A 23527-nucleotide genomic window follows, 5' to 3' on the forward strand; every position below is an offset into this window, starting at 1 on the left:
TGAAATGAAGGAAAAAATCTTAAGGGCAGCCAGAGAGAAAGGTCGGGTTACCCACAAAGGGAAGCCCATCAGACTAACAGCAGATCTCTCGGCAGAAACTCTACAAGCCAGAAGAGAGTGGGGGCCAATATTCAACATTCTTAAAGAAAAGAATTTTAAACCCAGAATTTCATATCCAGCCAAACTAAGTTTCATAAGTGAAGGAGAAATAAAATCCTTTACAGATAAGCAAATGCTTAGAGATTTTGTCACCACTAGGCCTGCTTTACAAGAGACCCTGAAGGAAGCACTCAACATGGAAAGGAACAACCGGTACCAGCCATTGCAAAAACATGCCAAAATGTAAAGACTATCGAGGCTAGGAAGAAACTGCATCAACTAACGAGCAAAATAACCAGTTAATATCATAATGGCAGGATCAAGTTCACACATAACAATCTTAACCTTAAATGTAAATGGACTAAATGCTCCAATTAAAAGACACAGATTGGCAAACTGGATAAAGAGTCAAGACCCATCAGTCTGCTGTATTCAGGAGACCCATCTCACACGCAGAGACATACATAGGCTCAAAATAAAGGGATGGAGGAAGATTTACCAAGCAAATGGAGAACAAAAAAAAGCGGGGGTTGCAATACTAGTCTCTGATAAAACAGACTTTAAACCATCAAAGATCAAAAGAGACAAAGAAGGCCATTATATAATGGTAAAGGGATCAATTCAACAGGAAGAGCTAACTATCCTAAATATATATGCACCCAATACAGGAGCACCTAGATTCATAAAGCAAGTCCTTAGAGACTTACAAAGAGACTTAGACTCCCATACAATAATAATGGGAGACTTCAACACTCCACTGTCAACATTAGACAGATCAACGAGACAGAAAGTTAACAAGGATATCCAGGAATTGAACTCATCTCTGCAGCAAGCAGACCTAATAGACATCTATAGAACTCTCCACCCCAAATCAACAGAATATACATTCTTCTCAGCACCACATCGTACTTACTCCAAAATTGACCATATAGTTGGAAGTAAAGCACTCCTCAGCAAATGTACAAGAACAGAAATTATAACAAACTGTCTCTCAGACCACAGTGCAATCAAACTAGAACTCAGGACTAAGAAACTCAATCAAAACCGCTCAACTACATGGAAACTGAACAACCTGCTCCTGAATGACTACTGGGTACATAACGAAATGAAGGCAGAAATAAAGATGTTCTTTGAAACCAATGAGAACAAAGATACAACATACCAGAATCTCTGGGACACATTTAAAGCAGTGTGTAGAGGGAAATTTATAGCACTAAATGCCCACAAGAGAAAGCAGGAAAGATCTAAAATTGACACTCTAACATCACAATTAAAAGAACTAGAGAAGCAAGAGCAAACACATTCAAAAGCTAGCAGAAGGCAAGAAAAAACTAAGATCAGAGCAGAACTGAAGGAGATAGAGACACAAAAAACCCTCCAAAAAATCAATGAATCCAGGAGTTGGTTTTTTGAAAAGATCAACAAAATTGACAGACCACTAGCAAGACTAATAAAGAAGAAAAGAGAGAAGAATCAAATCGACGCAATTAAAAATGATAAAGGGGATATCACCACCGACCCCACAGAAATACAAACTATCATCAGAGAATACTATAAACACCTCTACGCAAATAAACTGGAAAATCTAGAAGAAATGGATAATTTCCTGAACACTTACACTCTTCCAAGACTAAACCAGGAAGAAGTTGAATCCCTGAATAGACCAATAGCAGGCTCTGAAATTGAGGCAATAATTAATAGCCTACCAACGAAAAAAAGTCCAGGACCAGATGGATTCACAGCTGAATTCTACCAGAGGTACAAGGAGGAGCTGGTACCATTCCTTCTGAAACTATTCCAATCAATAGAAAAAGAGGGAATCCTCCCTAACTCATTTTATGAGGCCAACATCATCCTGATACCAAAGCCTGGCAGAGACACAACAAAAAAAGAGAATTTTAGACCAATATCCCTGATGAACATCGATGCAAAAATCCTCAATAAAATACTGGCAAACCGGATTCAGCAACACATCAAAAAGCTTATCCACCATGATCAAGTGGGCTTCATCCCTGGGATGCAAGGCTGGTTCAACATTCGCAAATCAATAAACATAATCCAGCATATAAACAGAACCAAAGACAAGAACCACATGATTATCTCAATAGATGCAGAAAAGGCTTTTGACAAAATTCAACAGCCCTTCATGCTAAAAACGCTCAATAAATTCGGTATTGATGGAACGTACCTCAAAATAATAAGAGCTATTTATGACAAACCCACAGCCAATATCATACTGAATGGGCAAAAACTGGAAAAATTCCCTTTGAAAACTGGCACAAGACAGGGATACCCTCTCTCACCACTCCTATTCAACATAGTGTTGGAAGTTCTGGCTAGGGCAATGAGGGAAGAGAAAGAAATAAAGGGTATTCAGTTAGGAAAAGAAGAAATCAAATTGTCCCTGTTTGTAGATGACATGATTGTATATTTAGAAAACCCTATTGTCTCAGCCCAAAATCTCCTTAAGCTGATAAGCAACTTCAGCAAAGTCTCAGGATACAAAATTAATGTGCAAAAATCACAAGCATTCTTATACACCAGTAACAGACAAACAGAGAGCCAAATCAGGAATGAACTTCCATTCACAACTGCTTCAAAGAGAATAAAATACCTAGGAATCCAACTTACAAGGGATGTAAAGGACCTCTTCAAGGAGAACTACAAACCACTGCTCAGTGAAATCAAAGAGGACACAAACAAATGGAAGAACATACCATGCTCATGGATAGGAAAAATCAATATCGTGAAAATGGCCATACTGCCCAAGGTAATTTATAGATTCAATGCCATCCCCATCAAGCTACCAATGAGTTTCTTCACAGAATTGGAAAAAACTGCTTTAAAATTCATATGGAACCAAAAAAGAGCCCGCATCTCCAAGACAATCCTAAGTCAAAAGAACAAAGCTGGAGGCATCACGCTACCTGACTTCAAACTATACTACAAGGCTACAGTAACCAAAACAGCATGGTACTGGTACCAAAACAGAGATATAGACCAATGGAACAGAACAGAGTCCTCAGAAAAAATACCACACATCTACAGACATCTGATCTTTGACAAACCTGAGAGAAACAAGAAATGGGGAAAGGATTCCCTATTTAATAAATGGTGCTGGGAAAATTGGCTAGCCATAAGTAGAAAGCTGAAACTGGATCCTTTCCTTACTCCTTATACGAAAATTAATTCAAGATGGATTAGAGACTTAAATGTTAGACCTAATACCATAAAAATCCTAGAGGAAAACCTAGGTAGTACCATTCAGGACATAGGCATGGGCAAAGACTTCATGTCTAAAACACCAAAAGCAACGGCAGCAAAAGCCAAAATTGACAAATGGGATCTCATTAAACTAAAGAGCTTCTGCACAGCAAAATAAACTACCATCAGAGTGAACAGACAACCTACAGAATGGGAGAAAATTTTTGCAATCTACTCATCTGACAAAGGGCTAATATCCAGAACCTACAAAGAACTCAAACAAATTTACAAGAAAAAAACAACCCCATCAAAAAGTGGGCAAAGGATATGAACGGACATTTCTCAAAAGAAGACATTCATACAGCCAACAGACACATGAAAAAATGCTCATCATCACTGGCCATCAGAGAAATGCAAATCAAAACCACAATGAGATACCATCTCACACCAGTTAGAATGGCGATCATTAAAAAGTCAGGAAACAACAGGTGCTGGAGAGGATGTGGAGAAATAGGAACACTTTTACACTGTTGGTGGGATTGTAAACTAGTTCAACCATTATGGAAAACAGTATGGCGATTCCTCAAGGATCTAGAACTAGATGTACCATATGACCCAGCCATCCCACTACTGGGTATATACCCAAAGGATTATAAATTATGCTACTATAAAGACACATGCACACGTATGTTTATTGCAGCACTATTCACAATAGCAAAGACTTGGAATCAACCTAAATGTCCATCAGTGACAGACTGGATTAAGAAAATGTGGCACATATACACCATGGAATACTATGCAGCCATAAAAAAGGATGAGTTTGTGTCCTTTGTAGGGACATGGATGCAGCTGGAAACCATCATTCTTAGCAAACTATCACAAGAACAGAAAACCAAACACCGCATGTTCTCACTCATAGGTGGGAACTGAACAATGAGATCACTTGGACTCAGGAAGGGGAACATCACACACAGGGGCCTATCATGGGGAGGGGGGAGGGGGGAGGGATTGCATTGGGAGTTATACCTGATGTAAATGACGAGTTGATGGGTGCAGCACACCAACATGGCACAAGTATACATATGTAACAAACCTGCACGTTATGCACATGTACCCTACAACTTAAAGTATAATAATAATAAATTTAAAAAATTAAAAAAAAAAACAAAGTTAATAAAGTTCAAGAAATTTAAGTAGTTTTCCCAAAATATGGTCTGTGTTTCTTTTTGTTTGTTTGTTTTGTAAAATAAAATGTGTTCAGAAGAGAAGCCAAGAGAATCCTACCACTTTCTTGAAATGCCCAAGTCTGCTCTAGAATTTCAGGAGCTGTCTCGCTCTTGGATGCAGTTTTTGTGTTTAACTGTAGCTCTGTTGAGGGACTCTTGCTGTGGCTCTTTCTGAGTAGCCTCTTCCTACACTTATGGCCAGGGAAGAGAGAATGTCGTGATCCTTACTATTATAATTACCACATGCTAGGCTCTTACTGCTAAAAAACTTAAGCCTTTTGAAACCAAAATCGTAATATTTGCAGGGGCTTCCCTTAGTGACCGAGCAGCACTGAGCAATGGCTACAGAGCATGCATTACCCATGCCAAGTGGCATCTGTCAGTCCTTGGAAGCTGGGGTCAGAATTTGTGGAGATGCAGGTACAGTGGAGGTGGCACACAATGAGGGATGCTTTCCTCTTCTTATGACTGCTTTTGTATCTGTGCATGCCCTCCTTGTCCACATGTCTCAACCTCACCGACCACAGAAGAAAAACTTCTTCTTCCCTATTCCTTTCCTTAGACAACAGTTGGCCTTACTTTCCAACACTACTTCTCCAGCTCTCCTTGGCCTTAAGTGTGAGGGACTTCAGGAGCCTGTGGGAAAGTGGGATCTCTGGGAAATCTCCAGAGAAGAAAAGTTGGAAGATGACACAAGCAGAGGAAACATCCAGAGATTTAAATGGTGGCCCAGCACATGGCATTGAAAGACCAACAGTCTAACATTATAGATGAACAAACAGAGGCTCCATATAGCCATTAAAATTTTGAGAAAACCTTAAGCAGGTCTCAAATAAAATTGCACACAATGCAAGATGTCTAATAGCAGCATGCATTCACATAATTTAGTCTACAACTTTCTGATTTATAGAAATAAAAGGTAGTGAACGTTGTGAAAATGCAAAGGTGCTAAGGCCATGTTCCCATGAGCTACGAGTCCATATCTCATGAGGCTGTCCAGATTTCGGATGCCATAACTCATTTCTCTTTGTATTTCAGGTTGGGCTTCCCAATGATGATTGTGTCCTGCATCGTTGGGATGTGTTATCTTCTTGTGGCTCATGTGGTGGTGGGATGGAATTAATAGACATCCATCTGTCACTCGAAAACTAAAGGAAACTTCATCCATCACAACCCATCAGTCATAAAACTACCCTGACACCACTGTTTGGAGAAGAAAAGGTGCTTACCCTGGAGATGCTATGGAGACACAGTGGAATAGACCTTGACACTAACACTAATTCCGGTGAATGCTGGAACACCGTGGCCTCCTCTCTGTGTCCTTTCTCCCCAAGGACAAAATGTAGAAAACGCGAGATAACTTACTCGAGATTCTCCTCCAGAAAAATACGTATGTTTCAAAACCCTTCCTGCTATACATAGGAAAAGACACACATGCACCCAAAATTGCTTGTGCTGTTTAATTGTCAATTCTCTTGAGGCTAAACACAGTTTGTTTTTTCTTGTAATCACTTTTCATGTTAAAATAACCAGCACTCAAATTGTATGCTCTCTGAATATAGACTTTCTGGGAAAAGGTTTACTGCTTATAAGGAAACATTTTATATATTAAACTGTTCCTTGATAAAAGGCTTTGGAGTAGTTTACATTATGTAAAATTGCATTTTATCCATTTATGTTTTTCTCTGCAGTTTTAAAGTTATCAATTAAAAGTCCAGAAATTTGACTTGCCGAAGATCATAGATATCTTTTAAGGGATATTTTACACATTTAACAGCCAAGAGTAATGATTTTCCATTTTGCAAGTGGTGCATGCTATTTTCATCAATTATGCAGGTGTACAGTGGATACGCTCAGCCCTGCTCTCCCTGCAGGACACTGTGGCTCAGTCAGTGTTTATTAAATGCAGTTCTTTTGTGCAGCATTCCTGAAAGGCAAAGGTAATGAGAACAAAGATCAAGGGGGAGCCCTGTGCTTCCTCCGAGGTGTCCTCTGCTCTGCCTCATCAGTATCATGGTTATGCCCCAGAGGAAGAAGCCCTTCTTCAGTTTCCAATCTTCTGTGCATACCTTGGAATAAAAATGTCTGGGGACACTGCTCCGAAGTGATTGTGTGTCAAGCGTCTGACTTCAAAAGGTCCAAGCTGCTCAGGACACTAAGAACTGCAAAGCAGGAGACCTTTCTGGTTCCATGTCTGCCACGGGCACCCTCAGGGTGGGTGTCCCTGTCTACTGTTCAGAGTCTATATTGTAGAATGGCAACCTAGTTCCTCCCTGAAAGGTTGGGAGTGTTTATGATAATATGCCTTTTGAATTCCTTGCCAGCAAAGCCGATGTGCAACCTTATTTTATTGTAAAATATGGTATTGGACAACATCACCCAGAAGCCTGCAGACACGTGCAGCTGACTGGATGTCCCGGAGGAGCCCCTGCCACAGTCTGTCTAGGAAAGGGTTCTTCCCGCTGCCCCCGCACTGCCTGTACTTTGCTTGGTCTCACTGGACCTGGATGTGCCTGAGCTGGTCACTGAAAAGCATCGTTTCCTCTTCTAGCCCACATCAGGATGCCTGGGGGCAGCACTATCTCCCTCGTGTCCGGCTCCTTCCAGCTCAGCTCATGTCTGCTCTTTCATCCTTTCACATGTCATCCCTTAACAACGCTCAGGCCCCGTCTCCCACCCGCTGCCTCTCCTCATTGGCGCCTCTCTCTACTCTTCAGTCATCCCTTCTCATTCTTGAGACGGAGTCTTGCTCTGTCACCCAGGCTGGAGTGCAGTGGTGCTATCTCAGTTTACTGCAAGCTCCGCCTCCCGGGTTCACACCATTCTCCTGCCTCAGCCTCCCGAGTAGCTGGCACTACAGGCGTCTGCCACCACGCCCGGCTCATTTTTGTGTGTGTGTGTGTTTTTAGTAGAGATGGGGTTTCACTGTGTTAGCCAGGATGGTCTTGATCTCCTGACCTCGTGATCCACCTACCTTGGCCTCCCAAAGTGCTGGAATTACAGGCATGAGCCACCGCGCCCGGCCCAGCCCTTCTCATTCTTAAAAACCATTAGCTCTGGGCTGATTTCTCCCTCTTGCTCATACCCGCAGCCTCCCCTGAGGTTCCTATTCGTGCCCCCCAGTTCTGATTTCTCTGCCCTAACCACCTTCCCCCACTCCCCTCTGTGTTACACCCACCCTGGGTCCCCAGGACCTGCCTAGGTCCTTCATCTCTGTGGTCTTTCTCTGACACTCCAACACTTCCAGTCATTCACCCCAGGTTACCCTCTAAAACAAACCTTGCCCCGCTGGAACCTCTTGTTCATTGGCCCCGTACATTTTAACTTCCCCTGTCAACTCCCTCTTAGCTGTTTATGCTCTAAAATTTAAAAGTCAACCAACAAACTGTCCCTATGCTACCTTTACTGCCCCTCAATGTTTCTGAGGCGAGTCATCCCACAGGGATGGCTGGTTTTATTTTTAAGTGAAGATTTCAAGCATCAGACAGGCTCTCGGCACTGCCTGGCTCTTTGATTCCATTTCCCTAGCACAGCAGCCAGAGGACTGGCTGGAAACAGGTGGCTGCCCACACTGGGTAAGTGCAAGTGACTGTAGCCAGGGATAGTGCAATCCTTTAGGGTCCGTGAGAGGAGGCAGCTGTGGGTTTCTGAGGGGGAGGGGCCAGTGACCAGGACCTGGAGGTGCAGGGAGCCATGTCCAGAGGGACTGGACGGGAGCCGTGGTCTTCTGCTGGGGCTGTGCCAGCATGAGACACTTGGCAGCCAGGGCGGGGTCCCGGGGGCGAGAGGTGGGCCGTGTGAATCATCCTGAGTTTATGCCTTTCATCCTGTGGCTTCCCTCTGTCCAAGGACTGAACTAGCTGGAAGCCAGGGGACAGGAAGCACTGCTGATGCTGTCCAGGAATGGGAGTGGGGCAGGAGGAGCAGATGGAAGATACTCAGCTTTATGTACTGTTTTGCTCCACAGCAGATGAAAAGTCCACTTCTGAAGAAAGGAGACACTAAAAGTGCCATGAGCTTTTCCACCCAAGAGTCCACACGAGCTTGCCCACACTCCCTCCTGACATTGTCTCCAGAATTATTAGGTGAACAATCCAGTGCTTATTAAATCCTGTCATTATGATGGAAAAAGACAACCTCGCAGGAAGCAGCTGCGCCTTTGCTATAAACGTTGGACTGCCACAGGCTGTTGTCCTTGCTAGAGTCTGTCTGACGTCACGTGCATAAAGTCCTAAAGGTTATAGGGACTGCAAGGACACCATTGTACAGTCTGAATTCACCGTGAAAATCTAGATGGTGTGTGCTGCAGATGAGGATCTGATCCTCCCTGAGCTTGCATGAGGAGCTGTGCCTTACCTTTGACATACGGCCCCACGCAGGCAATGTGACAGCAGCAGAGTCCATGGGAATCTGAGCCACTTCCTCCTGCAATGCATGTGTGCCTTCCAGATCTGCTGGGGCCCAGTCTTGCAAATGCAACATACTTTATAACGGAAGATCACTGTGCCCATCCGACGGGACGGTTATGTGGATCAGATAGCCCTTGGCTTGTGATGCACAGCCCAAGTTCTGCAGTCACTCTGTTTCCACAATCAGATCTTCAACCTGCACCAAGGCCCAGTGGCAGCCTGGAGCTGCTTTTCTAGAGAAGACTAGTTCACTAGTCAGAACGGGAAGACAGGGACTTCATTCAAATCTTGAGGTTTGCGCTCCGACTCTCCCCTCAAGGCTTGCCAGCATCTCCCTACAGTGTCTGTAACTGCCCTGGGGATGCCTGCAGCCGTGCTGTGCTATTTCACAAGGCCCAAGTGGCAGGGCACCCAGCATGGCAACCTGGACCTGGGAGCTGCACTTGCTTGCTCTGGTCCCCCTCAAACCTTGTGGTTACCTGCTAATGGGTTAGAGCAGCAAATCCAATATGTTATATGCTGCCTATAAAATTAAAAGTTGACCATCAAGAATTTTTTTTTTTTTTATGATTGGTACAACTGTTTCTCACTTTGCAGGGTAATTTCAAGTCACTCATTCCTAAAATTACCATCAGGATGTTGTATTTCTTTTGTGTTACCATCTTGGTATGAGATGGGCAACTTCCTCATGTAATAGGAAACAAACTTGGGAATTCTGATGGTTATTTAACATGATCTCTCTCAGCATTCATTCTGGAGAAGGGGAATAACCATGGGAGGGGTCCACCATTTCACAGGACCAATCATTATGCGGACTTAGCACAAGAATGCACCTGTCACTTGGCCAACATAAGCCTCTATTCTGTCTTAAGGACCAGAGGATGTTTTGAGTCTCTGAGAATCAGGGAAAATTTAAAACCATTAGGACTATCTAGATATTTCTTACTGGAATGCAAAAGTCACCTGGTAAATGGCCACAGGTCCCTCTGAGGAAGGTGTGGGAAGAGCAGTAAATGCATCCATGGGTCTGTTGCAGGATCTTTCTCAAATGCACCTGGATGACCTCTCTTCAATCAATGACCTGTGAGGCTAGGAACACTCTCAGGTCTGGGAAGCAGCTTGTGTCATTCATCCTTCTTATGATGACTGAAGCTTCTCCCCAGGTCCAGATTCTCTCCAGGTTTCTATGTCAAGCTTCCCATAGAAGCCATTGCTTTGAGCTCTGTGATCCACTTGCCTTTTGGCAGAGGCCTCTGAAGCACAATGTGGTAACGGCGCCTGCCTTGACTATGACAATTCAGCACACCCCTGGTCTTCACCACCTTGGAATCCCGTTATTCCTACTGAGAAAAGAGAACTTTATTCCATTACTGCCTCTCCTACTGTCAGCAACAGTCTCCAAAGGACAGATGTCAGAGACTTCTAAGGACACTGGTGGCCCCCCCGCAACACTGCATTTATTAATGCTTCAATGCAGGAAGTGTCCACTGGATTCTCTCATAGGGAATGCTAGGGAACAGCTGAGTAGGGGACACATAAAAATCTGAGCCTTTGGACTGCTTTCTTTATATGCCCAATATTAACCAACTGTGCATATTAAATAACACCTGTTCCAAGTGGTCAAGCTAACACATTAAGTCTCAAATTCCCGGTGAGTGTGCCTGTCCAGAAATTTGGCCCATTCAAGCCTTGTGTTTTATCCTCTGGGATGTAATATACTTAGATTCCATTTCCTTAAGTGGAATCCAAAGAGGGGTGTAGTTCTGTAACTTTTTCAATAGGCAGGTTAATTTGTCTTGAAGACTTTCTACTTCTCTATCCAGGATGCGTTAGTATCTTGTAAGAGCCCTGGAGAAAATGAGGGGTATTGAGGGATGAATCTTGAGACAAATACACATCAGTTTGTGAGGCAACTAACCCAGGTCCAGTCACTAGATGGCTTTAAGTGGAGAAAAGAGGGATGGGCTTGTGGATCATAGGGAGATAGCATGATTCTTCACACTTAACTCTTGGTCAAGATTGTCTTTGCTAACACCTATGCTTGCAAATAAATTTTAGGATAAGCTTGCTTATGCCTATTTAAAAAAAAAAACTTGACCTGATGTGATAGAAATCACACTAAACCTACAAGTGAATTTGGGCAGAATTGTCAATTTTACTATGTTGAGCTTTCCATCCCTTGGATATGATATGTCTCTCCATTTATTTAGGTCTCTTCTGGTTTCTTTCATCAACATCTTACAATTTTCAGCATACATAACCTGGACAAGTTTTATTAGATTTATAATTCAGTATTTAATATTCTTTGAAGAGAAAGGTACTGTGTTTCAAATTTCACTTCCAAATGTGCATAATTAACATGTAGAAATGTGATTGATTTGTGTGTATAGATCCGGTCGGTATACCATGGCCTTGTTGAGTTCACTTATCAGTTATAGAATTAAAAAAAATTCCTTGGTATTTTTTATGTAGATCATTATGTCATCTACTAATAGGAACATTTTCATTTCTGCCTTCTCAATCTTTATGCCTTTAATATATATTTTTTGCCTTATTCTGGCAGTTAGAACTCATGAGAAGAAATGTGGCCATTCATTCACTAAGCTAGATCTACTTGCAACAACTTCTTTCAGTTTTTCTTCATTTTGGAAGAGTTTCATTTCACCTTCATTCTTGAAGGAAGTCTTACTGGACATGGCATTCTTAGTTGACAGTTTCTTTCGGCCCTTGAAAAATGCTCTGTTACTTCCCTGTGCCCATATGGTTTCTGATGAGGAATGTACTGTCATTCAAATTGATTTTCCCCTATAGGGAAGTTGTCATTTCTCTCTTGCTGCTTTCAGGAATTTCTTCTTTCTTTTTATTTAATTTCAGGGATTTGATTATGTTGTGGCTTAGTATGGATTTCTTTGAGTTTATTGTTTTTGAAGTTTGCTCAGCTTTGTGAACTTTAGATTTCTTTTACCAAAATTGGGAAGTTTTCAGTTAATAATTATCCAAATACTCCTTCAGCCCCATTCTCTATCTCTTCTTCTAGAACTCCAGTGATACAAATGTTGATTACAGTCTTTAAGGCTCTGTTTTTTTTTTTTTTTCAATGTTTTCTCTCTGTGTTCGTATTGGATGAATTTTATTGATCTGACCTCAAGTTCAGTAATTCTATACTCTGTCATCTCCACTCTACTCATGAACCCATTCAGCATTTTATTTTTATCATTATTGTAGCTTTCTGTGTTTAGTTTTCATTTGGTTCATTTATTTATTGCTTATTCATTGCCTATTGAATCATTTTGTAATATAGGCTTTAGAATCCTTGTCATATAATTTGTACAACTGACTTCTCCTAGTGTTGGCATCAGCTGATTGTCTTTTCTTATCCAAGTTCTAATTTTCTGGTTCATTGCATGACAGATGATCTATAATTACATACTGGAAAAACTGGCTATTAGGAGATTATGGATTATATTTAAAGGTTGTATTTTAGCAAGCAGTTACCCTTTTTAGGTTTGGCACTTTTGTGCACTGCAGCTCCAGTGACTGTCTAGTTTTGGGAGCTGATGCCATGCTATTTTGGTCTGCTTGCTTTATCATTGGTGTCGATGCTTCCACTGCTCCCTGCTGATGCTGCTTGAAGATGTGGAGAAAATATCCAGGTCAGGCCACCTAGTGTCCCTAGGAGGAGGGGATCTTCTGACTTGCTCATTTGTTTTGAGGTTCTCCCTGCACTGTGGAGTAGTGCCGACCATGAGCATTTCCCAGCCCAGGTGGTTTGGGATCAGGATATTCCTCATAGGTGCATCCTGGCCTGTGTCTCTGGGCTGAGGAAGGAATTCATCAGGCTTGTTGGGAAGAGGAACACTTATTGTCAGTGGGGATTCAGATTGATGTCCCTAGTTGGTTCTTCCGGGCTCACCTGGTATTGTAAGTGGGACTTATGTTCAGCTTGAAGGAAGAGAGAGCCCATCTGGTCTGTGTTCTGGAAACATTCTAGCTGGGCCACCTTCTTCTGTTGAGTGGAGGGTGTGGGTGCTCCACCACTATATTGTTCTTCCTACCCTGGATTCCAAACCAGGTCACCTTCCTCATCCACATTTCAGAGTTCTCCTTTGGTCATCTCAAGTTTCTAAGATTCATAATTGTACGGAGTGGGGAGGAACAGGCAGAAGTACAACTTTCTGGAAATGTCATCTTTTCTAGACCAAAATTCTCATTTGCTGTTGAGAAAGAAGTCATGTAATCAAACAATACTTTTTTTTTTTTAATACATGTTAAAACTAGGTTTAAGATAAGCATAGCACTATTTCTTTAATTTCAAATTGGAGAGAGTTAGTTTTAGGTCAACAGGTACAACTTAGAAACAGGTTTTAAGTAACCTCCCTATTTAATTCTTATATGGGTTCTTTCCATAAAAGCTAACATCTGGGTGGTTCCGCACTGAGAACACAGCTCACTGTTCCCCTCAGTCAGTTCCAGGCCGGCCTGTCCACTGCATGGCCTTTGTCACCCTGACACTGGCTCCCCAGCATCTAAAACCAGCAGTTTTAGTCTGGTCTTGAAACTGTTGGCTGAACATGATGCCCAGAACTGGCTGCTGTACACCACAATGTCAATTTTCAGCAGCTTCCCACTTTCTCAAAGTAGCTTTGTCCAGGATAAGGAAGACCGACTGAACACTTACTCACATTTCCCATTTCTACATTTTCTGCAGGACATTTTTTGTGCTGTATATAATCACAGTTCTTCCCACGTCACCATGCCCCAGCAGGGGTCCTTGGCCCCATGTGACTCTCACGACCATACCCCACCTGCACTGGCCTGCGGCTGGGCTGGAGTCCCCTCCTCACTGTGTGGTTGGAGGGGGTGGGGGGCTGGAGGTGCTCACTGAGTCTGTCTGTGTGCCTGTTTCCTGGGCAGTGATCTGATGGTGTTAAATTTTCAAATGGAGGAGACGGTAAGTGAAATTAATACATTTAGGAGTGACAAGTTTTGGGGAAAATGGAGTCAAGTCATTTTAAACAGGTTGGTTGGGAGGGAACATCTGAACAGACATCTTGAGTCAGGGTTCTTGTCACAACCAGGAGGTCTGTAGCATGAGCAGGATGAGTGAGGGAGGAACCGGGGTCTGATTCTGCCGAACTGTAGGTTAGTGCCTGGAAGCAGCAGCTAGATAAATGGATGGGGATATGGGAGAGAAGGGAGTACATCCCACTGTCCTAGAAGTGGGATGCTGTCTCCACTGCCGCATCAAAGGCCAAAGTTGGAGGAGGGAGGAGACTGACTTTATTTAGGTTGTCGCCATAGGAGGACACCCCAGATCTGAAGAGCAGTGTCGTGGCTGGGGGTTATCTTGGAATTTTACAGGGAGGGTTAACCAGTCGCCGAGGAGGCGACTCACAGCTGGGGTTGTTCCGCAGAAGAGGAAATCTCCATCAGTTTTCTGAACAGAGATTGTTTTTCTCTGTAGTTAGCTAGTTTCAGGGGAATAAAAAGTTCTAATTTCTATTTTATTTTATTTTATTTTATTGATACAGAGTCTTGCTCTGTCACCCAGGCTGGAGTGCAGTGGCATGATCTCAGCTCACTGCAACCTCCACTTCCCACGTTCAAGTAATTCTCCTGCTTCAGCCTCCTGAGTAGCTATTACAGGGACACACCACCATGCCTGGTTAATTTTTGTATTTTTAGTAGAGATGGGGTTTCACCATGTTGGCCAGGCTTGTCTCGAACTCCTGACCTCATGATCCACCTGCCTCGCCCTCCCACAGTGCTGGGATTACATGTGTGAGCCACTGTGCCAAGCCAAAAAGTTCCAACTTTAATGTCGACAAGGAGTGAAACTCTGTAAAATGTTTAAAGAGGTTTATTCTGAACCAAATATGAGTGACCAAGGCCTGAAGCACTGTCTCAAGAGGTCCTGAGAATATGTGCCCAAGGTGGTTGGGTTAGAGCTTGGTTTTATACATTTTAGGGGGGCAGAAGAAGTTACAAGCAGACATCAAGCAATACATGTAAGGTGTACATTGGTTTGGTCCAGACAGGTGGGACAACTTGAAGCAGGGGGCTTCCAAGTCATGGATGGATTCAGGGTTTTCTGATTGGCAACTGGTTGAAAGAGTTATTATCTAAAGACCTGGAATGAATTGAAAGGAGTGCCTGGGGTTGTGGACACCAAGGTTCTAATTATGTAGGTGAAATCTCTTAGGTAGCTGCCCTTAGAGGCAATAGATGGCAAATGTTTCCTATTCAGACCTTTAAAAGGTGCCAGAATCTTAGTTAATTCTCTTCTGGATCAGGAAAAGGCCTGGAAGGGAAGGTGGATTCCCTACACAACATAAATTTCCCCCAACAAGAGAAAGCTTTGCAGGGCCATTTCAAAATATGTCAGAGTGTCAGAGGTATTCAAACCAAAGCAACTACATCTTGGGTGAGGGCTAGGAAAATAAGGCTGGGACTTGCTGGTCTGCATTCCCAGAAAGTTAGGTATTCCTAGCCACTAGAGGTTAAGGGAACAGATTGAGAAGGTTTACTAAACACATCCAGACTTGGGAGTGTCCAGATATCCCAATATCTTGAGAATAAAGGGATTCCTAATTTTGCTTTAAAGATAATATTGATTCCTGCAAAATATGGTAATTAAGAAAATTAATCCTTCACCACAAACCCTTGCAGCACAGCACATCTCGCCGTATCTTTTTTTATCCTATATACGTACACATACGAGCATTGTACCTACGGTGGACACGTTTCCTCCTACTTTCAGAAATGCCCTACTCTGTCTATGGAGTAGCTGCACTTTCACCACTTTACTTTCTTAATAAACTTGCTTTTGCTTTGCACTGTGGACTCGCCCTGAATTCTTTCTTGCGGGAGATCCAAGAACCCTCTTTTGGGGTCTGGATCAGGACTCCATTTTGTGGTAAAATACTTCAGGTTCTTTTAGGGCCTGCTAGCTGTCATGTGATGTTGTACTAGAGTCAGGTTGGAATTTGGTCTCTTACTGGTACAAAAGGTCTGCTTTGTCAGAATCTCTGGTCAACTGTGCCTGAATTCCAAAGGGAGGAGGGTATCATGAGACATGTCTGACTCAGCTTCCCCTCATGGCCTGAATTAGTTTTCCAGGTTTCTTTGGAATGCCTTTGGCCAAGAGAGGGGTCCATCAGTCAGTTGGGTGGAGAGGGGTAGAACTTTATTTTTTGTTGACATTACCTAATCAATGGCAAGGAACAGTTTTAATGTTATCTAATCAATAATAAGTCCAACAGCAGGAGGTCAGAGGGTCTGTGTTTGGATGTGTCAGCTGCATATACATGGTGTCCGGGTAATCCTGTCTCAACAGAGCAACATTCAAATAAAATTCATCTGGCAATTGAGAATAATTGAATATGGAATGTAAATCTTTTACTGGCATTTTGACAGAGAAACCCAAAGGGCCAATGCAAAAACCACAGCACAACTTGTGAAGAGCAAATCCTTTTTCTCTGCTTCTTGCCCCATCACTAGCCCTGCTGGCCTGACCCCTGGTTTTCCCTCCATTTCTCCACCTCGTGCCCACGGTTCCCCCATCCAGACCAGCCTCTGGCTTTCTCCATCCCTGCCTGCCCTCATTGTCAATGTCAAGTTCCCACCATCCTGCTTTTGCTTGCTTTAAATTTAGCAGCTCTTTTCCCACCTGATTTTAATGAATTTATCAACTTTTAAAAGACCACCATCCCCCTCCGCTGGCCCCACCAGGTCTTACAGAGCCAGGCTGAGGGTGCAGAGGGGCTGACACCCCAGATCTTAGTCATTGTTGTTGATTGTCTTTGCCTCTGTTTCCTGCCTGTCTTTGGGGCTAAGGACGCTAAATCGAGGGGCAGGTGTTGCTGCAGTGTGTCTGGGCCAGCTGCGGGCACTGCCCGAACTGACCTTCAGTCTTTCTCACACTACTTCATGGACTCTGCAGTGTAGGAAATCAGTGAGAGGTTTCCTGGGGGGGGATATGGGTTACAGGGAAGCATCTGTGGCCAGGGAGCAGCTGGTAGACAGCCAAAAGCAGAGACACGGTGGCCAGGTGTGAAGGTGAAAGGCACATGCTCAGGACCTGGCTGTGGGAGGGAAGCCAGCTGGCCTCGGGGCAGGAGTGCTGGTGAAGGAGACTGCCGAGAGTCAAGGGCCATCAGCTTCCCCAGCTGCGCAAGCTGATGGAAAGCATTTGCTGTGTGCTATCCAGACATAAGCTGTGCCTGAAAAGCAAGGATATTTGATTGAAACCCACTCGCCCTATGATGGTGGGCTCCTGGTCTAAGGGCAGCAGGTGTTTAGTTGCTGAATTCACTAATTCATGGCCTCCCTGGGCCCCACTGTGTTTCTGGGCCTGATACGTGGACAGACCATCTATGACATGGACAGAGGTGTGCTGTTGCGTCGCTGACACTCTGGAATAAGCTTCCTGGGCAGACAGAGGAGAGCAGGAGCAAAATTCCACCAGAAGGCTTCCGGGCGGCTCTCTGCCCTGGTGCTCAATAAGCCTGGATGAGGGACCACGATGAGCGTGTTGTTTTGTTGGACTGTAGCTGATGTTCCTCCCATCAGCCTGAAAGCGACTGGAATAAAGCGTGTCCCCACCCCTTTCTCAGGAGTGTGCAGAGTGTCTCTGTCCTCTCGCTTGTCTCTGCAGCCACTGGCAGTGCAGCCCGTACAGACTCATGGCCGTGCAGACTGGGACGCGTGCCATTCGGATTTCCTCTTGCCAGTAATTGGCAGCTATGCTGGGTGACCGGGCAGCCAGCTTCCCTGCAGATGCCTTTTGGTAAAGTGCCACTGTGAGCCAGGGCACCAGGGTTCTCCCTCCCCAAGCTTGTGGGTGCTAAGAGGCGAGATGTGCTATGCAGAGAAGCAGCAGGATCGCAGAGGCAGCCAATGGGGAGCCTTGCAGAACGTCTACCCTGATGGCATTTTTTGCCGCGGATGAATTAAAAACAAGCTTCCTAATTAAGTGCCTAATCGAATACTCAGCCTCCCGAGGTGTGTACAGAAGAAACGGAAGACGGCTTTTGGCCTCCAGGGGCTTTCATTAAGCATTCCATATTTCATCATTTTCTCCCGCTTCCTTCACTCCCCGGGGCCAGGGCCACACGTGCTGCTTCTGGACTCCTCAGAGGGCCTTATGTATGGTGAGCCCTTAAACAAGCTGTGTGTGGACTAATGCATCATTTCGGATTCTATCTTACATATAAAGAGAGTTTGAGATGCCTGAGGGATTCTTTTAGTGACAAAGCCAGATTACAGCCAGTTAGGTTCAAGCTGTTCCCTTGTTTTGCTCTCTTCGCCTCATCCTTTCCTGGTGTTTTGCCCAGCTTGCTTCTGCAGGCAATGTGCAGAAAGCTTTAAGGGAATGTGGCCCGGTGCTGCATCCTCCGTTGCCTATAAGTCTTACCAGCCTCAGCTCTGCCATCGTGCTACTTCTGCCTCTCAGTCTTCGGCCTGGGATGGGACTCTCGGGGTGGGAGGTGATTGGCTTTTGTCCCCCTCCCACATGGCCCTTCCCTTGACCTATGCACAGTTGGTCTGGGCTGGTCTGACCTTTTGACAAATTCTTGAAGACTGACCTTTCCCCAGGCATGTTGTCTGTCCAAGGTTCCACAGCTGCTTTGCAGTGCATCAACATCATGCTTTAGAGCACTGGAGAATGATGTTTAACTTGCAATCTGCAGCCAGAGAGGCCCCATTTGCTTTGTCAGTGCTCACTCTCACCGCCCTTCCACCATCAAGGCCCAACCAGAAGGCAGGGCATGTGTTCTCTCCTCCCGTCTTGCCCTGGAGCTGGCACAGTGCTCTTCTAGACAACACTGAGCACGTGTAGGCAAAATGAACATATCACCTGCCTCCAAGCAAAGGCATAGCTGCCACAGTTCAGATAAGTCTGCAACGTGTATTTCCGAAAACCATCATTTTCAGCAAAAGAAAATGTCAAGAGGAGGATGTTTAAATCCTTGTCTAAATGTCCAGTCCTTAGAGAAAACAGCTTGGTTAAGTTGCTTCTGTTTTCGTGCTGAATTGCTTTGCAGGATGATTAATGTTAATCATGTAGCAATAATGAGACTATACTAAATGTACCATCTCAAACAATTTGTATGACACATTTGAATAAAAGTAATTTGAAACAATTCATAGTGGCATTGTTACACTTTCCCTGAGCTCTGCTCTCCTAGAAACCTCAAGGTTAAGAAGCCCCCCGTCCCCTCCCTTATCTTTTTGTCCCCCAGGAAAAGGCTTACTGCCAAGATCCACCCTTCCCCATGTGACTTACATTAAACTCTGGAATGCCCCTTGTTTATCTGGGATAAGGCCAGGCACAGACCCTCATAAATAATTAGCTGGACTTTGTCCCCCTCACCAGTCTGGACAAAACATTCAGTAACTTGACTTGGCCAACCATACTCAGGATCCTGTCCCACTGCCAGATGCAGACCCATCCTTTTTCACGTCTGCTGAGAATGTTTTCTTCTCAGCCCTGGGGTCGCAGCACCAGCTCACTCCTCTTACTAGACCCTATGTGTGTAAGGGATGCGTTTCTCAGGCATCTTCATTCTGACGTGTCCAGCTGGTGAAGTCGTAGTTATATTTTCATGATCTAAGACAGAGACATTTTGTCTTGGTGAGGGTTAGAGGCCTCAGCCATAAGCAGGCCTGAGGTAAGAGCTGTGCCGTACACAAGGCTGTGCTGGAAAGCCTCGCTGCCACCCACCCTATTACCCACAGCTCTGGAAATGCTGCTGAGCCTTCAGCTTCCTCTACTCTACTCACTGTTACCAAACTCAGCAAGGGACCGCCAAGCTTCTTGCAGGTCTGCTTCTCGGGGATTTGGGTGGGATAGATGAGGAGAAATAGGACTCATTTCAGGAGGCTGGAGACTCGTGAGACAAGCATGGGAGCTTCTCTCAGATCTGCTGAGTGTGTAGGGACAGAGACAGAACAGGGCACAGCCTGGGCTCGGCCAAGCCAGCCTCTGCCTGTGCCTAGCTCTGCTGGCACACGGGGAGCAGAGGTCACTGCTTCTTCAGGCAGGATCTGAATTAATCTGCTTATTCCAGTCACCAGGATTAATATTTAATAAGCACTTGTTCACCTGCTTGTCCTCCCCATGAGGTCCTTAGAAAGCAAAGACCATGTGTAACTCAACTCTGCATTTCCAGCACATGGCAAATGTCTGTACATACTTGCACTGCATGTACTTTTGTTGACTCAATTGATGAATTAGGTTAAGTCACCCTTCACCTCTCCTTCTTCTTCTCTCCTAGTGGAGAGATGACCAGCTGCACAGCTGCACAAGTGGACCCAGGAAGGCTCTGATGCCCTTCGCCGACCCTCCCAGGGGCAATGGTCAGGGCTGCAGCCTATGGCCCCCGGGACTGTGTCTGAATTGGGAGGATGGGCATGGGGCTGGCCTCTGGTGAAAAATGTAGGGGACCTTTTGATCATTTCCTGTCCCTCCACAGCCAAGAACACTCAAGCTGACCCTGCTGGAAATAGGGAGTCACACCCAAGCACAGGGCTGGTCACAGAGTTCAGAAATGCCACCCTTATTGGCCTTTTATTCTAAACGACATTTCTGAAAGCAGCATATGGGCACAGCACACTGTGCTGGAAGTCACGTTTATGGAAGCAGAGGCCACCTATCAACAGAACAGTTTCTCAAGACAGGAAAGTGGAAGACAACATCCAATTCATTTTCTTATTACTCATTCACCAAAAGTAACCAGTGTATAGTTAAACATACACCTTAAACAGTAGTGTGCTGAGGGAAAGGGCCTGAAATGCAAATCTCACCTGTACCTCTGCACTCCTGAGTCACGTCCTCTGCTGACAGTGATCTCTGAGACATCTGCCAACTCTTTGGGAGACGGCGGCTTCTGTAGTTGAGGTAAACGAGCTCTTCATGGGTGCATGGAGGGAGACGAGGAAGATACAGGATTTATGCCTGAGGTAGATCCGGTTGGAGGTACGAGAATTCATGTGCTTAGAAATCATTAATATTGACCAGGCGCGGTGGCTCACGCCTGTAATCCCAGCACTTTGGGAGGTCAGGGTGGGTGGATCACCTGAGGTCAGGAGTTCGAGGCCCTCCTGGCCAACATGGTGAAACCTGTCTCTACTAAAAATACAAAAATTAGCCAGGCATGGTGGCACGCACCTGTAATTCCAGCTACTTGGGAGGCTGAGGCAGGAGAATCACTTGAACCCAGGAGGCAGAGATTGCAGAGAGCAGAGATCATGCCACAGCACTCCAGCCTGGGCAACAGGTGAAATTCTACCTCAAAAAAAAATAAAAAAAAATAAATAAATAAAAGAAAGAAGAAAGAGAAATAAATAAATAAATAAATCATTAATATTATCATTGGTAAGCGTGTAATGATCAGCAGGCAGTCATAACATCACTGCTTCTCCAAGGAACAACTTAAATCTGGAAATAATACTCAGGCACTGCTATCCCTTATAAAGACAGGGAGACCACACATCGCAGGATCCTTCCCTAGGGGTAGAGTTGACCAAATCATGAGGTAGTCCTATTTTAGTCTTCTCCTTAAAGGATGGTACAGGCTGGCAAGTGTCTTTAAGAAATCATTTTCTATCAATTTCTAGGATTTCCTACTTCTCATTTTTCATTACGAAGGCATCTGGAACTAAAGAAAACTCAAGTAGTTCATGCTGAGAGGAAAAGGCGAAAGAGGTTCCATGTGCTAGAAGACGCTGGTGACCTCGCTTTGCCCTGGTTCTGCCACTGAGTCAACCTCAGACACACTGTTTGGTCTCTGTGCCTCAGTGTCCCACCTGTAGAGCAGAGGCATAGGACAAAGGGCCACTAGACTCTTCTTCCAGACTGTCGATATTAAGTTAGATGCTTAACCTTGATGCCTTCAAATTTTTAAATAAACATTTGTGTAGATGTATAACATACATATAGGAAATTATAAATATTTCCCTAGTGAATTTTCACAAAACTCTCACCACCTAGAAGCCCCATTCCCTGTACGCTTTCTGGAAATGCTGACTTTTAGTTCTATAGCTTAGCTGTGTCTGGCGTTGAGCTTCTTATAAGTGGAAGCGCACCGTGTGATTTTGCTGTGTGTCGGTCTTGTTTCACCCCACACGATATTCATGACACTCATCCGTGGTGTTGGCAGGTAGCAGAGTTTGCTCATTTTGATCCTTCGGGTATTCCATTGTGAGAATGTGCTGCAGTTTATTTACCATCTGTGGTTGGTTAGTATTTGGGCTGTTTTTTTGTTTTTAGGTCTTATTAATAATTATGCTAGGAACATTCTTGTGCACAATTTTTGCTTGGTTTTGTTTTTGGTGTATTTCTGGTTGCTATATATCTAGGAATGAAATTTCTCTGCCCTAGAGTGAGCATAAGTTCAAGATTAGTACACAGTTTTCTAAAGAGATTAGGTTACTTTATATTCCCACCAGTAGAATATTAGATTCCATGTGCTCCCTGTCCTCAACAGCAGGTGGTGGTGTTAGCACTTTGTTGTCAGGCGTTCTGGCGAGTGTGTAGTAGCACCTCACTACAGTTTCAGTGTGCGTTTTTCTGATGAGTGATGATGTTGAGCACGGCCTCTTTTGTAAAGTGTCTGTCCACTCCTTTTGTCCATTCTCCTGTGATGTTGTCTGTCCTTTGGCTAATTTGTGGGAGGTCTCTCACTACTCTGGATCAATGACTTCCTTGTTACTCTTTTAATGGCACATTTGATCGCAACAAAAGTTGTTAATTTTAAGGCAGTCCAATTTATGTTTTTTTATGATTAGTGCTTTTTGTGTCCTAAGGAAGGAATATTTGCTCATCTCCCAAAACATGGTAATTTCCCATTTGATCTTATAGAAATTTTATTGTTTGCCTTTTTTGTTTAGCTCCACAATCCAGCTAGTCTTGCTAGTTTTATGTATGGTGTGAACAGGAGCCAAGATAGCATTTTTTTGGTATGGATATTCAACTGACCTTGTATTTAAAAGACTATCTCTTCTCTTTCTGGTCTAGAACAGACTACTCTGTTCTATTGACATATTTTGCTATCCTCAAACCAACACTCCCTGTTTTAATAACTGCTGTTTTATGATGTGTCCAGATGTGCTGAGGTGTAAGCCTTCCAAATTTGTCCTTCATTCTCAAGATTGTATTATTTGCCTTTTTCATTTTCGTAAATAAATATAATAAATTTTGAATGTTTCTATAAACCTAGCTGCTATGATTTTGATTAGAATTGTATTGAATCTACAAATGCATTTGAGAAGAATCACACTCATGAGCATTTATTTAGGCTTTCTTTAAGTTCTCTGAAGAACAATTTGTAGGAGTTCTGTGGAGAGGCCATGCATATTTTTCACTAGATTTATTCCTAATAATTTGATGTTCTTTGAGGCTATTGTAAATGGTATCCTTTAAATAAAGTTTGTTTTCTAATTATTGCTGACATAAACAAAGGTAATTGATTCTTTTGTATGTTTTGGCCCTCTGTCTAGAAACTTTGCTAAATTTAATTAATAATTCCCACAATATGTCTGAATGAACTCTTGTATTTTCCACAGAAGTATGTCATAATAATGGCA

General features: G+C 43.9%; 1 protein-coding gene and 1 long non-coding RNA gene across 17 annotated transcripts in view; one reads left to right on the plus strand and one right to left on the minus strand.

Moving 5' to 3' along the window:
- OCA2 (OCA2 melanosomal transmembrane protein) overlaps window positions 1–23527 on the plus strand; it is a 425743-nt gene that overhangs the window by 339010 nt on the left and 63206 nt on the right. For 14 of the 16 annotated variants that reach the window (XR_013395444.1, XR_013395445.1, XR_013395442.1 and 11 more), the window contains one exon: window positions 5568–6253. The exons of the other annotated variants lie outside the window; for them this stretch is intronic. Coding sequence is in view for 11 of the 14 variants with exons in the window: in XM_077938927.1 (XP_077795053.1) it covers window positions 5568–5652 (85 nt within the window). In the remaining 3 variants the exon portion in view is untranslated. Of the gene's footprint in view, window positions 1–5567; window positions 6254–23527 lie in introns of those variants that run through there. 16 annotated transcript variants of the gene reach the window in all.
- On the minus strand, window positions 14781–19967 carry LOC114679315 (uncharacterized). Its single transcript, XR_013395446.1, has 3 exons — window positions 19724–19967; window positions 19314–19550; window positions 14781–17160 (listed from the first exon to the last, which is right to left on the minus strand). It is a non-coding gene; the product is annotated as an uncharacterized LOC114679315 (long non-coding RNA).

This window comes from Macaca mulatta, chromosome 7 (assembly GCF_049350105.2).
Source record: "Macaca mulatta isolate MMU2019108-1 chromosome 7, T2T-MMU8v2.0, whole genome shotgun sequence".
NCBI lineage: Eukaryota > Metazoa > Chordata > Mammalia > Primates > Cercopithecidae > Macaca > Macaca mulatta.